This window comes from Rattus norvegicus, chromosome 5 (assembly GCF_036323735.1).
Source record: "Rattus norvegicus strain BN/NHsdMcwi chromosome 5, GRCr8, whole genome shotgun sequence".
Classification (NCBI taxonomy): domain Eukaryota; kingdom Metazoa; phylum Chordata; class Mammalia; order Rodentia; family Muridae; genus Rattus; species Rattus norvegicus.
The window spans coordinates 79,392,381-79,409,983 of record NC_086023.1 but is presented as its reverse complement, the minus strand read 5'-3'; the positions used below and the strand labels follow the sequence as shown (position 1 = coordinate 79,409,983).

Below are 17,603 nucleotides of genomic sequence, written 5' to 3'. Positions count from 1 at the left end.
GTCAAAAGAAAATCAAATCCATACCCACTAGCTGCTCTTTCCTTACACTCTAGAGGATAAAACCAAGTGTCCCACTGAGGAATGTATATTCAAGCACAATCTGGCCAGGTCCTGGAGAGACAGCAGGACGATAAAGCAAGTGCAGTCTTGGAGTTCACTCTAACCCGCCTTGATTTTCATGGCTCCATGGAGGGTCTCCTCTGAACCAAACTCCCAGAATCCTCTTGTACCCAGAAGCAGCACACATGCACCAACATGTGTGTGTGTGTGTGTGTGTGTGTGTGTGTGTGTGTGTGTGTGTGCTATACAATCAATACTTAATAATATGTATAGGTGTTTGTCTGCATGTCTGTCTTTGTAGCACATGAATGTCTAGTGTCCAGAGAGGTCAGAAGAGGGCGTCAGATTCCCTGGGACTGGAGTTACAGGGGGTTGTAAGCTACCATATGTGTGCTGGGAATTGAACCTGAGTCACCTAGAAAAGTAGCCAGTGCTGACCACTGAGCCATCTCTCCAGCCCTTCAACACACTCATTGATTTCAACCTTTCTTCTAGAAGTTGTCTGCACATGTGAACCTCCCTTTTCCGTGTTTCCACATCTGCTTTCTCTTTCCTCAGGTATGTGCCCAATGGTGATGATCTCTGTGCTTCTCACAAACCTGATGTCACTTCTGACAACTTGATCCTGCCACAGCCCTGGAACGCACGAACTGTTTTACCATCTGGGTTCTGGGAGGAGTGAACAACACTGTGCAGGCACGAGCACTGTCTGAAGCGCTGTGGAGTGATGTTCTCACCACCTCCAAAACTGGTAGGACTTTCTTGACATTAATAAGATTAACATCAACGGAAGCCAATTTGTAAAGCTGGTGTGTGATCTGTGAGCAAGTACACTATCACACCTGTTTACAGACAAGGAAACAGCACCAGACATCTCGGTAGCTTCATACACTCATCGGATGTATCCCACAGAGCCATCACTGTACAAGAAGTGTGCTGCTGACGCCACGAGCTAGTCACTGGTAGATCCAGTTCTAGACTCGAGTTTGATGGCACTCACTGATCATGACACCAATGGTACCAGGTACCGTAGGGACACAATCTCAGTGAGAATAATTTAGTGAGGATGACAGTCACCATCTGGGTGCTGGGAACCAAACCTGGGTCCTCCGAAAGATCAGCCAGTGCTCTGAGCACACTGAGCCTTCTTTCAAGCCCTATCAGGGGAAACCTATTTATGAGAATTTCAGCCACTTGCTACTACCTAGTGGTTAACTCACTAGAACAACCTTGAGTTCAATATTACCTGCAGACGTGGGTTCTGTCCAAATGCATCAAATGGGAACCCTCAGAGAAACTGAATTCCTACCAGTGACTACTGATAGCCTAATAACCTAGATTTGAATCTGAACACGTGAGTACACAAAAAACAAATAACATCTTGTTTGCCAAGATATACAAGCACAGCAGAGGTCCCCCACCCCCACTGATCCCCCAAAGACAATGAAAGCACAAAACAGGAAAAAAAAAAAACCCACATATGTACCGGTGGATAACTGGGAACACAGGACATCCTTACACAAAGATGAGCCCTGGGAAGACGTGGGAACACAGTCAATACTACACACAGATGTGCAAGCACCACACACACGCATATGAAGACATGGGAACACAGTCAATACTACACACAGATGTGCAAGCAACATACACACACATCTGACAAATACTATCTTCTTTCTGAGGACAGACAGAATTCATGGGACAAGAAGGCATTTTAAACTGCATGAGGAGGACAGTACAGCATGCCCCAGATCTAGGAGGCAGCTACTGTGGGCCACAGAGAAACGGATAACATCAGCTGTGTAGACCCAAAAAGAAACACTACCAACTATTCCAAAAAGGAAATAGAACTAAACTGAGTGATGTTAAGAGAAGGAACAAAACCAGAAAGCAGTGGAACAGCGACCTACAGTAAAGAGGAAATGCCAAGACGAACTTAAAAAGACAAGATTTTTAGATACTAGCAAGGGAAAGTGGAAAAAGATGGGTTTTACACCAGAAATGAAAAATATCACTAGAGCTTACAAAGAGAAGAAAGATCATGAACAGCACGAGGCCAGTAGACCTAGAGCTTGAGTAGAAAGCACACAAGCCAAGAAGATACAACTTGCTAAAACACAAGGAAAATTTATAAAGTTAGAAGAGTCTTCCACAGCTTACAGAAAGTGGATCTGAAAGCAAACATCAGGTTCAGATGGAATTCACTAGCAAATTACCCTACCTTTAGGGAACAAAATGATAAAACTACTCTTTTTCTTTCCACCCACCTCTGCCTCCCAAGGACATTCACCAGCACATCTAGATATCTTCTGTAAGATTTAGTTTTAGTTTTAGTTATGTGTATGTTTGTGGTTGTGTACAGTGCAAACAGACATCAGAAGAGGGTGTCAGATCCCCAAGTTCTCAGTTACCTGATGTGGGTGCTAAGAAGCAAATCCAGGCCCTCTGTAAGAGTAGAAAGTATTCTCATCCACAGAGCAATTCCTCTACCTACTCACAACTACTTATAAGGCAGCGTACCTTTCCCATAAACACATAACAAAACAAAGAAACCTACAGACCAACTCAGTTACTAAGCAGACACAAAAGTCTTTACAATAATATGAGGGCTTTAGAGATGACTCAGTAGTTAAGAGCATTTGTTCTTGCAATGGATACAGAATTCAATTCCCATGGTCACTCACAATCATCTGGAACTCTAGTCCCAGGACACTTTCTTCTGACCTCCCTGGGAACTAAGCATGGATGTGATATACACGTGATACATGCACACAAAACACTCAAACACATAATAAATAAACAAATAGAGCTAAGAAAAATTTTAAAATAAAAAATAAAAGATTAAAGGGCTTAAAAAACAAATCTTATTTAAAAAATAAACAAACAAGAAAACTGAATTGCTACCTCATACCATGAACAAGAACAATACAACAATTTCAAATTAATCAAACTGTAACCCAGATAGTGAGTTCAAGGCCAGCCTAGTACAGGAGGCCTTGTCTCAAAACATAAACATAAACACAAAACACAACAAAACCTTAAGATATCAGCTGTGGAGTAGCCAGACATTTTTAAATGAGAAAGCCAACAGACAGTTCAATTAGAAATGGTCAATACTTGGGCCTGGAGAGAAGGATCATCCATGTTTCACTCACCGCTCCTACAGAGGACCCGGGTTCTATCCTAGCACCCTGCAGGCACCTCACACTGGAACTCCAGTTCCAGGGAACCCAATGCACTGAGCACTTGGCCTCTGAGGGAACTACATGCATGCACATATATGCATGCACAACCCCCCCCACACATATACGCTCAGAAAACATCCTCCTCCCCAACACACACACAAAAAATAAAACTTTAATGAACTTCATGTAAAATTAGTAATGGTCCAAGAATCATCCATGAATGCACAAGCGAAACGTCTTCAATGAAGAAGAAACACCAGATGTTAATGAATTCTGCTGGGGCGAGAATACAGCCAAGGCCACTTTTGAAACCCATGGGCAGCATCTGCTCATGTTGGTCATGTATTTATGATATCCATGATATTGCATCCCAACATACCCAACATACATGTATACATACGTATCAACAGCACATATGAATGTTTACCAAAATCTAACAGCATAATAGCCCCAAACTGAAGACTGTCCTTTGTCTATAAAACACCAACTACACTGACATTGCAAAACCCTTAACAACTTATTCTCATGGTGCAATGGTGAGCAATCAACTACTGGAATAAACTGCAAAAGCACGAGTGAATCTGGTAAGCACGATAGTTAGAAAATAAGTGAATGGTCATACAGTAATAGCCTTGTCGATGACGCCAGGAGAGCACAAGAGACTTCCAGGTTCAGGTAAGGTTCTTATTCCTCTGTGTGGGGGCTGTGGAAACATTTGCTTCAGGGAAAAAAAAAAATCAATTAACAGTCTGTGTGCTTTTCTGTGTAATTCACTTAGGAAAACAACCCAAAACTCCTTAAGATTAAAAATACTTTGATTGCTCTTCCAGAGGGCCTGAGTTCAATTCCCAAAAACCACATGGTGGCTCACAACCATCTGTAATGGGATCTGATGCCCTCTTCTGGTGTCTGAAGACAGCTACAGTGTACTTACATATAATAAAATAAACAAATACACCTTTAAAAAATACTTTCTGGATAAAGTGTTATATACTACTATATAATGTGGATAGGACGGGTCAATTAGGTATTTTATTCAAGTAATCTTTAAGTAATTCCTTTGTGATACTCCCTTTGTGATAGCCTAATCTTAAATATACATTTTAGAAACATATTTATTTATTTGATGTATATGAGTGCTCTGTCTTCACACACACACAGAAGAGGGCATCAGATCCCATTACAGATGGTTGTGAGTCACCATGTGGTTGCTGGGAATTGAACTCAGGACCTCTGGAAGAGCAGCCTGAACCACTGAGTCATCTCTCTAACCCTACTCAGGCTAGTTTTTTTTTTTTTTTTTTTTTTAATTCTTTTTTTTCGGAGCTGAGGACTGAACCCAGGGCCTTGTGCTTGCTAGGCAAGTGCTCTACCACTGAGCTAAATCCCCAACCCCCAGGCTAGTTTTAAAGCTTAGTTGAGAGAATAAAAATGTTTTATAAATGAATTTTAAAGAGGAAGACAGTCATAAACGTAAACTTTGGGAGGCCAAGCCCTAAGATATAAATGTGTTACAAGAATGTGACAAACCAAGCATGGAGTGGTGGTTTATGATTTTAATCCCAGCACTGGGGTGGCAGAGGCAGGTAGATGTCTGAGTTTGAGGCCAGCCTGGCCTACAGAGCAAGTTCCAGGGCTACACTGAGAAACCCTGTTTTAACAAACAAAGAAAAAAATTAAAAAAGAAAAAGAATTAATTGATTGACAAGTCAGAAAAAAAACAAAATTGATTCATATTTTAATGCACCCCCCTCACTGCACACACATTTTTAAGTGGTTCTTGTTTAAAAAGCTGTTCTCACACAAGAGATGATTTGCATAATCTGGGGAGTGCAGATATAAAGCCTTTGTCACATGATCCAGCCCACAAGGCACAAAGGCAGGTGAGGTCAGATGTTGGTGCTGAAGGAATTCTAAAAGGCAGGGAGTCCACTGGGAGAAAACGTTCATAAGATGTGCAGCAAAGGACATGAGACAAGGAGGCTTCTGGAAACCAACGAGGGGAAGACTCACTAGGAAACAGACTCAGAAGGCACACCAGCACTGAAACACACTGATAACAGTCAGACATTAAAATTAAAACAAGACCGATTTCACTTAACAAATTGGCAGAGACTTAAAAACAAAACAAAACAAAACAAAACAAAAATAAAATTTAAAAAACCCTGCATCTAAACATGGGCAGAATATGGGGAAGAAGCTGCAACCTTGGCCAACATTACATGGTGTCTACGCCTCAACTTTCACGGAGCCTTTTTAGCTAAGTGCAGAGATAAGGATGTCTACCAGACCTCATTAATGGAGAAGCAATTAAAGGACGAGTGTTTACAGGCTGTCATTAAAAGCTGTGCCACCCTTCTACATGCTTATGGAAAACAAGCCACAGGATATAAAGTTAGAAAGGGAAATTTGCTTTCAGATAACATGTGCAGTACGATGCCATTTTGACACGAAAATAAATTAAGGTTGTCTATTTATAATTTCATTTAAAAAGTCCGGAAGGATGCATATCATGTTGTTGATTCCACAGTACTTTCAGTCCTGTAGCAAGGATGAATACATTATTTTTGTACATTGTAAAAATCCCTAGGGCTTTGGAACTATGTAGGATAAAACAAAACCTTCCTTTTTATTTGATCTAAGACTTTCTCTTCAAAATGTCTAAGGGATCTTATCAGAAACACAAAAGTGTATGCATGAGTTAACAGGAATTTATAAAAGTAAAGAAATAGAATATAATTGAATTAAGGTATTTTAAAACAGACTGTGGCGTATTTGTACGAACAGTTAAGACATACTTTAAAATACTAAGGTCCACCCAGGTGTGGTGCTACACACCTTTAATCCCAGCACTAGGGAGGCTGAATAGGGAAATGCTCTGAGTTCAATGCCAGTCTGATTTACAAGGAAAGTTCCAGGTCAGCCGGGGCACAAAGTGAGACCCCAAATCTCCAACAATCTCCCTCCATCTGCTGCCACCATCTGGGGATCAAACAGTAGACTATGCCTGTTAAAGCAGGTATCAGGGTTTTACCTACATGTATGTCTGTGCACATGTATGTACCTGCAGACACCAGAAGGAGTGTGAGATCCCTTGGGACTGGAGTTAAAGGCAGTTGTGAGCTGCTATGTGGGTGCTGGGAATAAACCCAGGTCCTCTGGAAGCCCGTGCTAACCTCTGAACCATCTCTACAACCTGCCACTATGTGTTTAGATCTGCACAAAGTTGTATATATTTAAAAACTGTGGGATCCTTTTGTGGAGATAAGAAAAAAGGGCTCACAGAGGGTCTACATGCAGAGAGAAAACACACACACACACACACACACACACACACACACACGCCCTCCACAATCAATACACAAATAAACAGTTAAATATCTGCTATGGAGTATTCTGTTTCATAAATTAGCCTGGAGCTACACCAAGCCCATGAATAAACCAGCTACAGAGCCATTACTAAAGAATTTTATTACCTGTTTCTGTAAATAGCTGTGCACATAAATGCTTCCTCTTTCTCGGGGCTGTTCCCTTCATGGTTAGATACACATATATGGAATACCTGGCTCTGTACACAGTGACAACAACCCAGGGCCACTGCAGTATACCAGGCCAACAATTTGATTTTTTCTTCAAAATTGACTGCTTTTTAAGTTGGTAAAGTTACAAAAACAGCTACTTTGCAGAAAATAATTTATTAATTGAAAACTGGTTGTCATGCCCAAATACCAAAAAGACAGTGTGAGCGAACAGGCCCTCACTGGAGATGCCGTCAACATGCACTGACTGAATTTATTGGACTGCTTATTTCCATAAATTTTAGGCTGTTCCAACAAATATAAAAACCAAAAGAAAATCTCACTACCTAAGAGGCAAACATTGTATAGACGATGGAATCGACCACAGGGACACAAAGCTAGAGTTTTATTTAAAGCACAAGTACACAGACAGTAATGAAGCCAAACAGTGAGGTGAGCAGAACAAAGCATCTTAGTATAAAAAGTCAGTGAGCAGTGAAATAAAAGCGAAAACGATACCATATATACTTAGTCACAAAAGCTTCATATTATTACAAACACCGACAGGTAGAGATCGCCTGCCTAGAGAGCATCATACATCTCACACGTTAATACAAGTTTCTGCCACTTGGACTCACCCTTCTCTACTTCCTGTCACAAGTTATAATTGTAGCAGCTTGAAAGAAACTTTAAGAGTATGACTTGAGCGACAGAGACACATGTTTTCCCCCCACATAAATCATATAGAAAGAAGCCAGGGGCTACAAAACACACAGAAGATGCCAATCGACCATCTCGGGCAAGTCACACTCCCAAAGCACGGCACAGCCCTCTGTGGTTTCATGACATTCCCTAAGCATCAACTGTGCTTACCATAAAACTACAATGATAGTCTGTCTTTTTATTCCCTAAGTCCTCAGTGATGGAAGAAAAGGAGCTACAAAACATGTCTGTAGTTTATAACCAGAGCAGAGGACCTCACTGGAGCTGAATGCAGCCTCCGTCCCACTAAGGCATGAGGTTCTTCTTTGTCGTCCACACTTGTGTCACATACTGACTCCGGTCTCCTCAGCAGCCTTTGGGCCTCTGGGATTTTAGTGAAATGTTTGTATAACCGCACAGGAGAGGGAAATGATCCCTAGCACAAGGTTGATCCGGCAACTCTATGTCCAACTCTAGCAACAAACATGTTTACAGTCACAGGGGAAATAGAGACAATAAATTAAAAACCTACCAAGTACATGTGTTTGTTCAAAAAACTACTCTAGACATAAAGGCCTTAGCATAAAGAGATACTCAAAACAGAAGATCCAAGAGTGGGAAGGACAGCCGACAGCAGGATCCAAACGCACGCCCACTGTGAACTCAGACTGCGTCACTGGGACCACCAGGCCAGTCTTTGGTGTCTGAAATCCCCCAGTACCAGAATCAAGAAACACTGCGGTGTGGCTCCAGGGCTGGGTGACCACAGCAAAGCTGCACCATGTAGAACTCAGTTCCTTTATTGCTTCATTATCTCATGGAGGGGTGAACATTTAAAGCATATTCTGTCTGCCATGCTCAGTTAAATCTGCCTTTCTCTCTACTCTAAGCCAGTGGCTCTCAACCTTCCTAATGCTGTGACCCTGTAACACAGCTCCTCATACTATGGTGACCTCCCCTAACCATAGAATTGTTTTTATTGCTACTTCCTAACTGTAATTTTGCTACTGTTATGGATTGTAGTATAAATATCTGATATGCAGGATATCTGACAGTGAACCATGAAGGGGTCATTCAACACCCCCAAAAGAGTCTCAACCCAAGGGTTGGGAACTGCTGCTCTAAGCAAAGACATGGCAGGGGCCTTGACGAATTAGTTTTAATAATCCTAGAATTGGATCAGTAATTCTAGCACCAATGTGTCTAAACATAGCATTGGTTGTCACTATGCCACTGACAGTCACACAAAAAGCCTCCATGTAATAAGGAGATTATTCCTTCATGAAAGGAATCTTGTAATTATTACCTATTGAACTGACGGGGAACCTGCAGCAAGTGAGGGGTTTTGGCATGTTGGTGTAAAAAGGCTCTTTCAGAAGCAGCCTTCTTTGCTTAATATTTTATGATAGTTTAACCACTGCTGTAAGAGAATAAGTAAGAGTGTAATGATAGTTTCCCCTGTGCTGAATTTTGAGCGAATACAGTAGACAGAGTTAATCTGTTAAAGTAGCTTTGTTCCAGTCTTTAGTGTCTATGGTACCACCAAGGCAAGAGGAAAACACTGGGGACTGAACGGACAGACAGGCAAAAAGACCTGATGGGCGTAAGGCCACAAAACACCTCACAACCCTAAGTAAACGCTCAACACAAAAGCTGACACTAGGAACTATAAAGTACACATCAAGTTCTTCTTCAGATTCAATTTTTATCATCTTTAATTACGTGTAAGTATGTGCAGAGGTTTTGGCCTGGCGCTAGATTACAGATACCTGACATGTTAGCTGGGAATCAAACTCGGGTCCTCTGGAGGAACAGTACATGCTTCTAACCACTGAGCCACCACACCTCTCCAGCCCCTAGACTACTAGTTACTCTTATAGACGCAATTCCAGCAGGGAGCCATGACACCTAAGACAACACATCCACCTCGCAGGCTTCGGCTGTTACACCATTCAATCTACAAATACCTAACCAGGGAGGCCGTGCTGCCCCACTGTCTTCTACTGGACTTTACAGTAAAAACACTCAAGTTTAAAAGAAGAAAATTCTCAGTGACAGAATACTTAAAAACAAAACAGAATTGCTTTCTTTTCTTTTTTTTTTTTTTGCAGGTGTGTGGCAGGAAAGCTCTCTCTCTGGAATGGAATGACACACATGAAACAGTAGTTTGGCACTACATGACAACTACGTTTCCCTCCGAAGAAGCCACTAAGTGCTGGCTCAAAATACTGGACGAAGCACTACTTTCTCAAGTCGCACACAGCACACACACGTGGGCAGCACAGCCTAACTACAGTATACAGTGATAGCAGCGATGGTTAACAAGCCCACGACGACACCATAAACACAGTGACAAGCACCTACAACAACATGCAAAGCCTTCGAGTCAGTCAGTCATCACACGATGCATAGAAAGTGTAACAGTTTTTGGCAAGTTTTTTTTTTTAAACAAATGCGTTATAAAGCAAAGTTTTTAAAATTATAAATGCTATTTTAAAAGTTGTAACATATGGATTATAGGTATAAAAGTTCAGTTAGATAAGGTTAATCTGGCTGGACTCATACTAAGTATGGACACCCAGTATAAATAATCAATTATAAATTAATACTAAAGTGTTTAAGGTACGTGATTTATAAAATGCTGTAACACAGAAAACCAACAGCCACTATTCACACTGTAAGCACAGTAACTGTTAGGAGTCTAGATCAGCGATGCCTTCCTAGTTCTACCTACCACAAACGAGAAAACTAGCCAAAGCATTCTTAAAGCTCCCACTTGAAACAAACGCAGAATAGTAGAAATGCTAATTCCAGTGTCACGCCAAGACAGACGGTCTGCAAAAGACAAGTAATTACACTGCATATTTTAAAAATTCAAAAATGTCATATTGTCTCCACTGATTCTGATAAGTTTTTAAATTGTGTCTGGGAAATTTCTTTTTTTTTTTCCCCCGGAGCTGGGGACCGAACCCAGGGCCAAGCGCTCTACCACTGAGCTAAATCCCCAACCCCTGGGAAATTTCTTATGCTTGAATTTCTTTTCTGAAGAAAAGTCAAGCTAACACAAGAAGCACATTTCTGTTTCTGATCTCCCTGCTACCGACCTGTGTCATCGGCTACCATTCCCTCTTCATTATCACTAAGCAGATTCACTTTAGAAAATCTTAATTGTGTTGATAAAATGTAATCCTTTCAACTGAAGGTCTGTCTCAAATAGTCAGATTGTACAAACTATGTCTCAGACCAGTAATACGGCTACTGTACAGTCTGATCCCCAGAGAATGCCAATGGACAGAAATTCCCTTTTGGTCCATGGTCTACAACTAGAATCCAATACTTAAGATGCGGATAGTCTGCCTCCCCAAGTGTAACCGAAAACTAAATGTAAGTGGAACAAACTGACGTTTATTAAGAGCCAATTAAGGGGGTTGGGGACTGAGCTCAGTGGTAGAGCGCTTGCCTAGCAAGCGGAAGGCCCTGGGTTCGGTCCCCAGCTCCGAAAAAAAGAAAAAAGAAAAAGAAAAAAAAAAGAGCCAATTATACTAGAGGTTACCCTAATACATTTCTCAATGAAGCATGGTTAAAGTCAGGACATAATCCTGTACAGTGAAAAGTGAAGTTTCACATTCAAACAGTCTATAAAAAAACGTGAGGGCTAATTCTGGGCACGGTGGTGCACACCTTTAATCTGAGCACTCCAGAGGCAGAGGCAGTCAGATCTCTATGAGTTTAAAGCCGACCTAGTCTACACAGGGCTTCCAGCCTACCAAAACTACACAGTGAGATTCAGTCTTTAGAAAACAAGACAAAAAACATGAGTTGAAAATAAAGTTTGGAAAAGAAGACATACACATTTTAATCAGGGATAACGTCCACGTAGGTGGGAATTCTCTAAATTCTACCAAGGTTTTATATACGGACAGGGAGTCTGGGTGCCTGGGTTCGATAGCTCTAGTCCCAACAAGATGGTCAGACTCGGGTACTGACCTCATCTGTCTGTGGTGTGGGGGTGGGGTCTGTTTCCTGCTGTGATGAACACTGGAAGAGTGTCTGAGGAAACTTGGACCCACTCAGCACAGCATCTCAAAGGAAAAGAGGTCCAAGGAACTCCAGTAAGTGTGAAGTGTGCATGCGTGCGTGAGTGCGTGTGTACGCGTTCTGAGGTACCCAGTGAGTATGTGTGAGTGTAGACATATGTCCTTTCTGAGGTACCAGTCTTCCTTATCACCTCAATGCAAGAGGGTTTCCTAGTCTAAATCCTGGCTATCACTAGACTTCTTAGGTCCCTTCTAGGGGTAACCTCTGAGATCACAATTCAACAAAGACAATGGTTTTATTAACAAGACCTAACTAATATTGATTCTAACTCATCATGGATTGCACTAAACCTCAACTTAGTATATTGAAATGGTATAGTTTTAAGAAACCACAATCTTTAATACCAAATAGGATCTTTCACTCAGTTCTAGCAAACCCAGTCAATTTTTAAGTTATGCTGGACCTTGAGCGATCCATCTTCCTTTTCTCTGCTTAGAACAGTAGTTCAGAGTTGTTGGTAATCTGTTACCATAGGAACCTAGCAGTGATGGAGCACGGCATCTGCAGAGGCCTGGGTTCTCAGACCTGTTTGATGGTGAGAATTGCTTAAGTTTTCATGGCAGCCCCATCTCTCTGCTGTAGGAAACGACAGCCTAGCCTACCTGTTGGGCCCCTTCTCAAAAAAACTGTCTTACACCAGGGAGTTTATCTTGAGAGAGCCTCCTGCAGGATTATCAGGAGCACAGGCAAGCCGCACCTGGAACAGCAGCCACAGAGGACAGGACTTGGGACCCAGATGTCCTTCAGGGACAGTTGCTCTTACCTATTCGCTCTGTGACCCGGGCAACCTATCTGCTTTTCTTCTTCATGAAGAAGGACAATCACTCAAAATGGTTACCAGTAAAGACAAGTAGAGACACCCGTTACAGAGGCACACTGTGTTCTTCTATGTGCATGTGCTATGTGAACACAGGGACCACCCCACCACCCAAGGGCTTCACCGTATTACTGACGTTCGGAGAAGCTCTAAGGAAAAGTCTCCATAAAATACTCAAGTGGGATACACTGCAGCAAAGTAGAATGCTCAATGGCTTACGTAACAGCAGAAGCGCAAAGCTCGGAAGACAAGACAGAATGGGATCAGTACAGAGACTGGGGGGTGGGTAGGCGCTGGGTTCTCAAAATTAAATTTTCATTACATCATTTTATATTTTCTTTGAGAGCAAGAAGAATTTTATACAGCTTTACTGACTTCCCACTGACTAAATATTCAATAAATATTTGCCTATGTGGCCATAAATTTTCATCCCAGTAAATTCTTTATTATCACAGATCTTGCTGTTAGTTAATGCCAGGTTTCCACTAATAAGAATCTAACTGAAAATAGAGAGTCATCCCAATAAATTCTTTATTATCACAGATCTTGCTGTTAGTTAATGCCAGGTTTCCACTAATAAGAATCTAACTGAAAATAGAGAGTCATCCCAATAAATTCATTATTATCACAGATCTTGGTGTTAGTTAATGCCAGGTTTCCACTAATAAGAATCTAACTGAAAATAGAGACTTAACCTATGCCAGAAAAAAGTGCAGGCAATATATTACAGATCAGGTAATACATTAGGGGAAAAGCTGTATATAGTGTTGCTTGTAACCACAGTACTCATGTAGAGGGATGGGGATTGGGAGTTTAAAGCCATTTCAGCCTACGTGGTGAAATCCTGTACCAAACTGAACTAAATACAACAAAAAACTTAAGAGAAAAATGAACTAACAGGTAACGTTTAAGATAGTAAAAATTATGATATAAATATTTAATAGTTGTCATACCTTATGTATGAAACATTCCACAATAGCCCTAATACCCACAATAAACCTTGGCATGTGCCTCTGACAGAGCGGAATAATTTAAGTTAAATTCCAAATAATAAAAACAGCTTCTGGCAGTGGTATGTCCTCAGTATTGTTTAGATAAAAACACAGAATTTCGAGGTAGTCACAGACTCTTAAAATTTAATTAACGAGATTCTAAACTGGCTATGCTTCTTCTAGTAAGCCATTTTTCAAAAGGTTGTTTTAATCTAAATATCACAGTGTTCCTGTTTGGTTAGTTTTCACAGAAAAATATAAAGAAATAAACAGTTCACATTGTTGATGTACTATTGTCTGGATGTATGCAGGGCAGATTTCCCGGCCAGTCCTCAGCACACACCATCAGGGACTCAGCACTGCCAGTCTGCTCTCTCAGTTCAGTGCTGTGACAGGCCGCCTTTCTCAAACACTCTGCTGCCAACACAACAGGATTTACAGACTGTGCCTTAGATAAGAGCTTTACAGAAACCTTAAAGATGGCAGGCATAGCACATAAAAACGGCCTTCCAAAAGCTCCCTCATGACGGGCTCGTCATGAGCGCGTGGACCAGCTCCAGAGGAGGAAGGCGAGTGGGAAGTTCTGCAGAGGAGCCGGGAGAGAGGCCTGTGACACACTGTCCTTTAAAGCAGACAGCCTGCAGCAATGGAAGGCTCTGCTCTCAGGTCTGGCTCAAACCAACAGCTAGCGCATACTGAAAAGGGTGACTAGAAAAAGCTTGGAGTGGGAAAGCAGACTTCTCCTTCTTCATCTAACCGACTTATAATTTCATCCTGAAATGAAGATAACTTACTTTCTCCTTAAGATTGTTCAAAAGATGTAGACAATACTTGTATAGAAATTAATATACACCTTTTCTTACCAATGCTTCTCTTGGAAGGACAAGTTCATGGAGATAATCTCCCCAACACTGGCCCAGGCAGACCTGCCACTTCTGCACTAGAAGGCCACAGCCTAGAAGTCCTTGTGTGCTTATTGCTTATTGATGCAAAGAGCCACCTAGCCACGGGTAAGCTTGGTTCTGTGACAACTTAGCAAAGCAAATAAAAACATTTGCCTTTTTATTATAACATAAAATCCCACCTACCTTCCAAGCTAGTGTGAGTTACAAGGTTGACTTGAAGGATAAACACCTGCCCCAGCAGGGCACTCGGACATGACAAACCAATGATGGTTTGCAGTCCTTTATCTCACTGACTGCACAGGATGGGGAGGATCCTAGCTCAGCTCAGTTTAGCTCTATTTTACTTGATTTTTGAAGTTCTTAACTAATAATTTACTGCAGTCTTCAAGACTTGAAAACAAAGACTAAAAACATGACAAATGCTAAACCAGACAGAATACGACAGGTGAACGCATTTCTAGTGACTGAGAAGAAACTAAGGGATGCTTTGGATTCTGCTAGCCCTGGTAACAAAATATTGTGGTTTAAGATGGGTGTTAATGCTCCTTTGACCCTAAGCTCAGAGTTAAGTAACCCCCAGGGAACAGAGTGGAATTTAGTGCTTAGACATAGTAACAGGACACTGTAGCTTCAGTCTGCGTGGCTCTGCTAATGCGTCAGGTTTTTTTAGTGGGGCCTCTATTCATTCTCTTCCTTCTCCCTTATGCTTGATATACAATCTAACACTCGAATATCCCCAAAGTTTTTGGTAGTTTTAGATTTCTTGTAAATCTGATGATCAAACTCATTTTCACTGACAACATTCTACTGAGGTCCGAGCGCCACACTAAGAATGAGCTCGGGAACAGCACCCCCCACCCCCGGCCCCCCGCAGACCTTGCATATTATTTTTAATGAGACAAAAAAGAATGGCACCTTTATTCCTCTTCCACACCCCACCTCCCCAAAGGAAAGTTCTTTACGTGGTGGGATCTCCATATCCGGTGAAAAATGAGGCACAGCTAAGACTCTATACTAAAAATATACGCAAATAACTTCATGTTGAGCTTACGGCGCCACTTTCTCATCTGGCTCAAAACACTGCGTGAGCAGGAAAGCGGTCTCCTGATTCATATGTAATCTTTAAAAATTAAAAAAATAAATCCATCTATGAAGGAGACTAAAAGCGGGAAGTGAGGCAGGAGGAGGAGCTGAGGACACAGTGTCTTGAATGACTCTCGGTTTCCTTTCTGACTTGTTTGTCTGTCTGTCTTTTTAAACGGAAATCTTTCTCTCCAGTTGCCTGAGAACCACTATGGTTTGCCAAGTCTGTAACAGCAATTATGTCATCTCCCACAAGCACACGTGTTGGTCTCAAGCCTACAAATACTGTTAGTAATACTAAACTATTTCCACTGGCTTATCTGTAAAAAGAAAAATAGAGATTTGCATTTTATAAAGTTAGCAGTGAGGGCAGGCTGAAGGGACGTGATGCAGTACGCGGAGGGTTTCCTGGGACACAGAATCCAAAGTGAGGTCTTGACCGAGCTCAGGCCGTGTCCGAGGACGAGTCGTAAGAGGAGACAATGAAATTGCCACTGTTGGCGTGGCCAGTCACGGACTGGGCAGCCTGCTGGCTCAGGTTGTTGCAGATGAGCACCAGCTGATTGCTCTGGGCCTCAGACAAGGTGCTGCAGCTCTGATAGACACTGAAGTTGGTCTTCCTGCCGGGGATGTTGCCCTTCTCACACATGGTCTTCACCATCTTGGCTAGCTTGTTCTTGCCGAGGGCCTGGCAATTGTACCAGTGAAGAGCTGCCAAGTTCACCACTGGCTTGATGGACAAGTAGAAGGGGGCGTCCTCATAGCGCATGGCAGGAGGCCTCCGCTGCGCATACTCCTTATAGTCCTGCACCGGGCAGGTCTGTGGGGCATGCTGGGTGGCATAAACTCGGGAGTCTGTCCCACCTCTCTTGGTTTTGGCATTCAAATCACCAGTGTCCTGACCCATCCACTCCAAGTACTCAAGCCCAGTTTCTGTGACGCGGAGCCGGATATCACCCCATTTCAAGGTGGATCCATGGAAACCTGTGCAGTGGCCGAAGGCTTTTGTATTGTTGAGCCAGACGAGGTTGAGCAGACCCTCGGGGTTGTACCTGCTCAGCAGTCCCCTCTTCCGCAGGATGAGCTCATCGGCAAAGGTGAGCTTCATGGACTTGTGCGGCTTGTTTCCCTTGCCTTTGCAGCGAAGCTCGATCTGCTTCTGTTTCAGGGCCTCCTGGGAGCGCTTGAACTCCTTATCCCTGGTGATGCTGTAGCCATACCTGTGCTCTTTCAGGTACCGTTCCAGCCCGCACTGGTAATTCGCCAAGCTGTTGGGTTCATACTCAGACCCATCCTTCTGCCTGGCGTCCACGAAGAAGGAGGCAAGGTAGGCATCTAGCTCCTTGCAAGGGATGACATAGATCTCTCTGGTTTCTGCCGGGTACTTGGAGATGAGGAACTCCCGGAAGTTCCGGAGCGCAGTCTGCGTGCTCCTGATGGTTTTCTCATTCTGCTCCCTGCTGAGCTCAGCCGCCCTTTCATCCTGGTCTGCAACAAACGGGGGAGGGGAGGGACAAAGAGGGCGTGGGTGAGTTCAGACAATGCACTCGCTACTCTGAAATACAGTTTCCTCTTATAACCAAAAAAGGGAAAGAAGGATCAATGTTTCAGATTGGCATTGATGGGCTGGGCTTTTCACACTATTGAAGCCAAACTGATTCACAAATGTACGGGACGAAATGTGACAATGAGAGAGCACGTCTTTTTAAAAATGTTTTGTTGTTACTGTGCGGTGTGCGCGCATTATGCATGTGAGTGGGTCTAGGTGCAGATCCTTCCACTTTCGTGCAGCTCCAGGGATTGACCTCAGGTCCCCAGGCTGGCGTGGCCATCTTGCTAGCCCCGAGTCATGGAGCTTAGTGAGTGAAGGTCTATAGTAACGGGGACACTCAGGGTAGTCTCTGAGGAAAACCGTGGGCAGAGATGTGCATTCTGTCCTATGTGCGTGTGAGGCACCCCTCCTCCACTGAGACAATCACTCCATCTGTGAACTGGAGGTAGCCCTGGCTCCACTGGCGGCTCTGTTACCGTCACACATCATGGAACTCAGCTCAGAAAGGGCTACATGCATTCCATGGCAGTTTGCTTGGACGCCTGCTCTCCTGTGGGAATGCAGGCCAGTGCAGTTTCTAAGGATTCCTTATGGACAGCCAAAGTTTGTGATGAAGTTATCAGAATGTATCTACTATTTTAAAGGAAAATCAGGACTAAGCTTCATGATAACGAGGAAACACTAAATGCAG

The 17,603-nt window shown here is 42.7% G+C and overlaps 1 protein-coding gene across 5 annotated transcripts in view; it reads right to left on the bottom strand.

Moving 5' to 3' along the window:
- Kiaa1958 (KIAA1958 homolog) overlaps nucleotides 1–17,603 on the bottom strand; it is a 146,152-nt gene that overhangs the window by 22,876 nt on the left and 105,673 nt on the right. The window contains exon 2 of one of the 5 annotated variants that reach the window (XR_010066336.1): nucleotides 15,193–16,848. Coding sequence is in view for 3 of the 4 variants with exons in the window: in XM_063287035.1 (XP_063143105.1) it covers nucleotides 15,806–16,848 (1,043 nt within the window). In the remaining variant the exon portion in view is untranslated. 5 annotated transcript variants of the gene reach the window in all.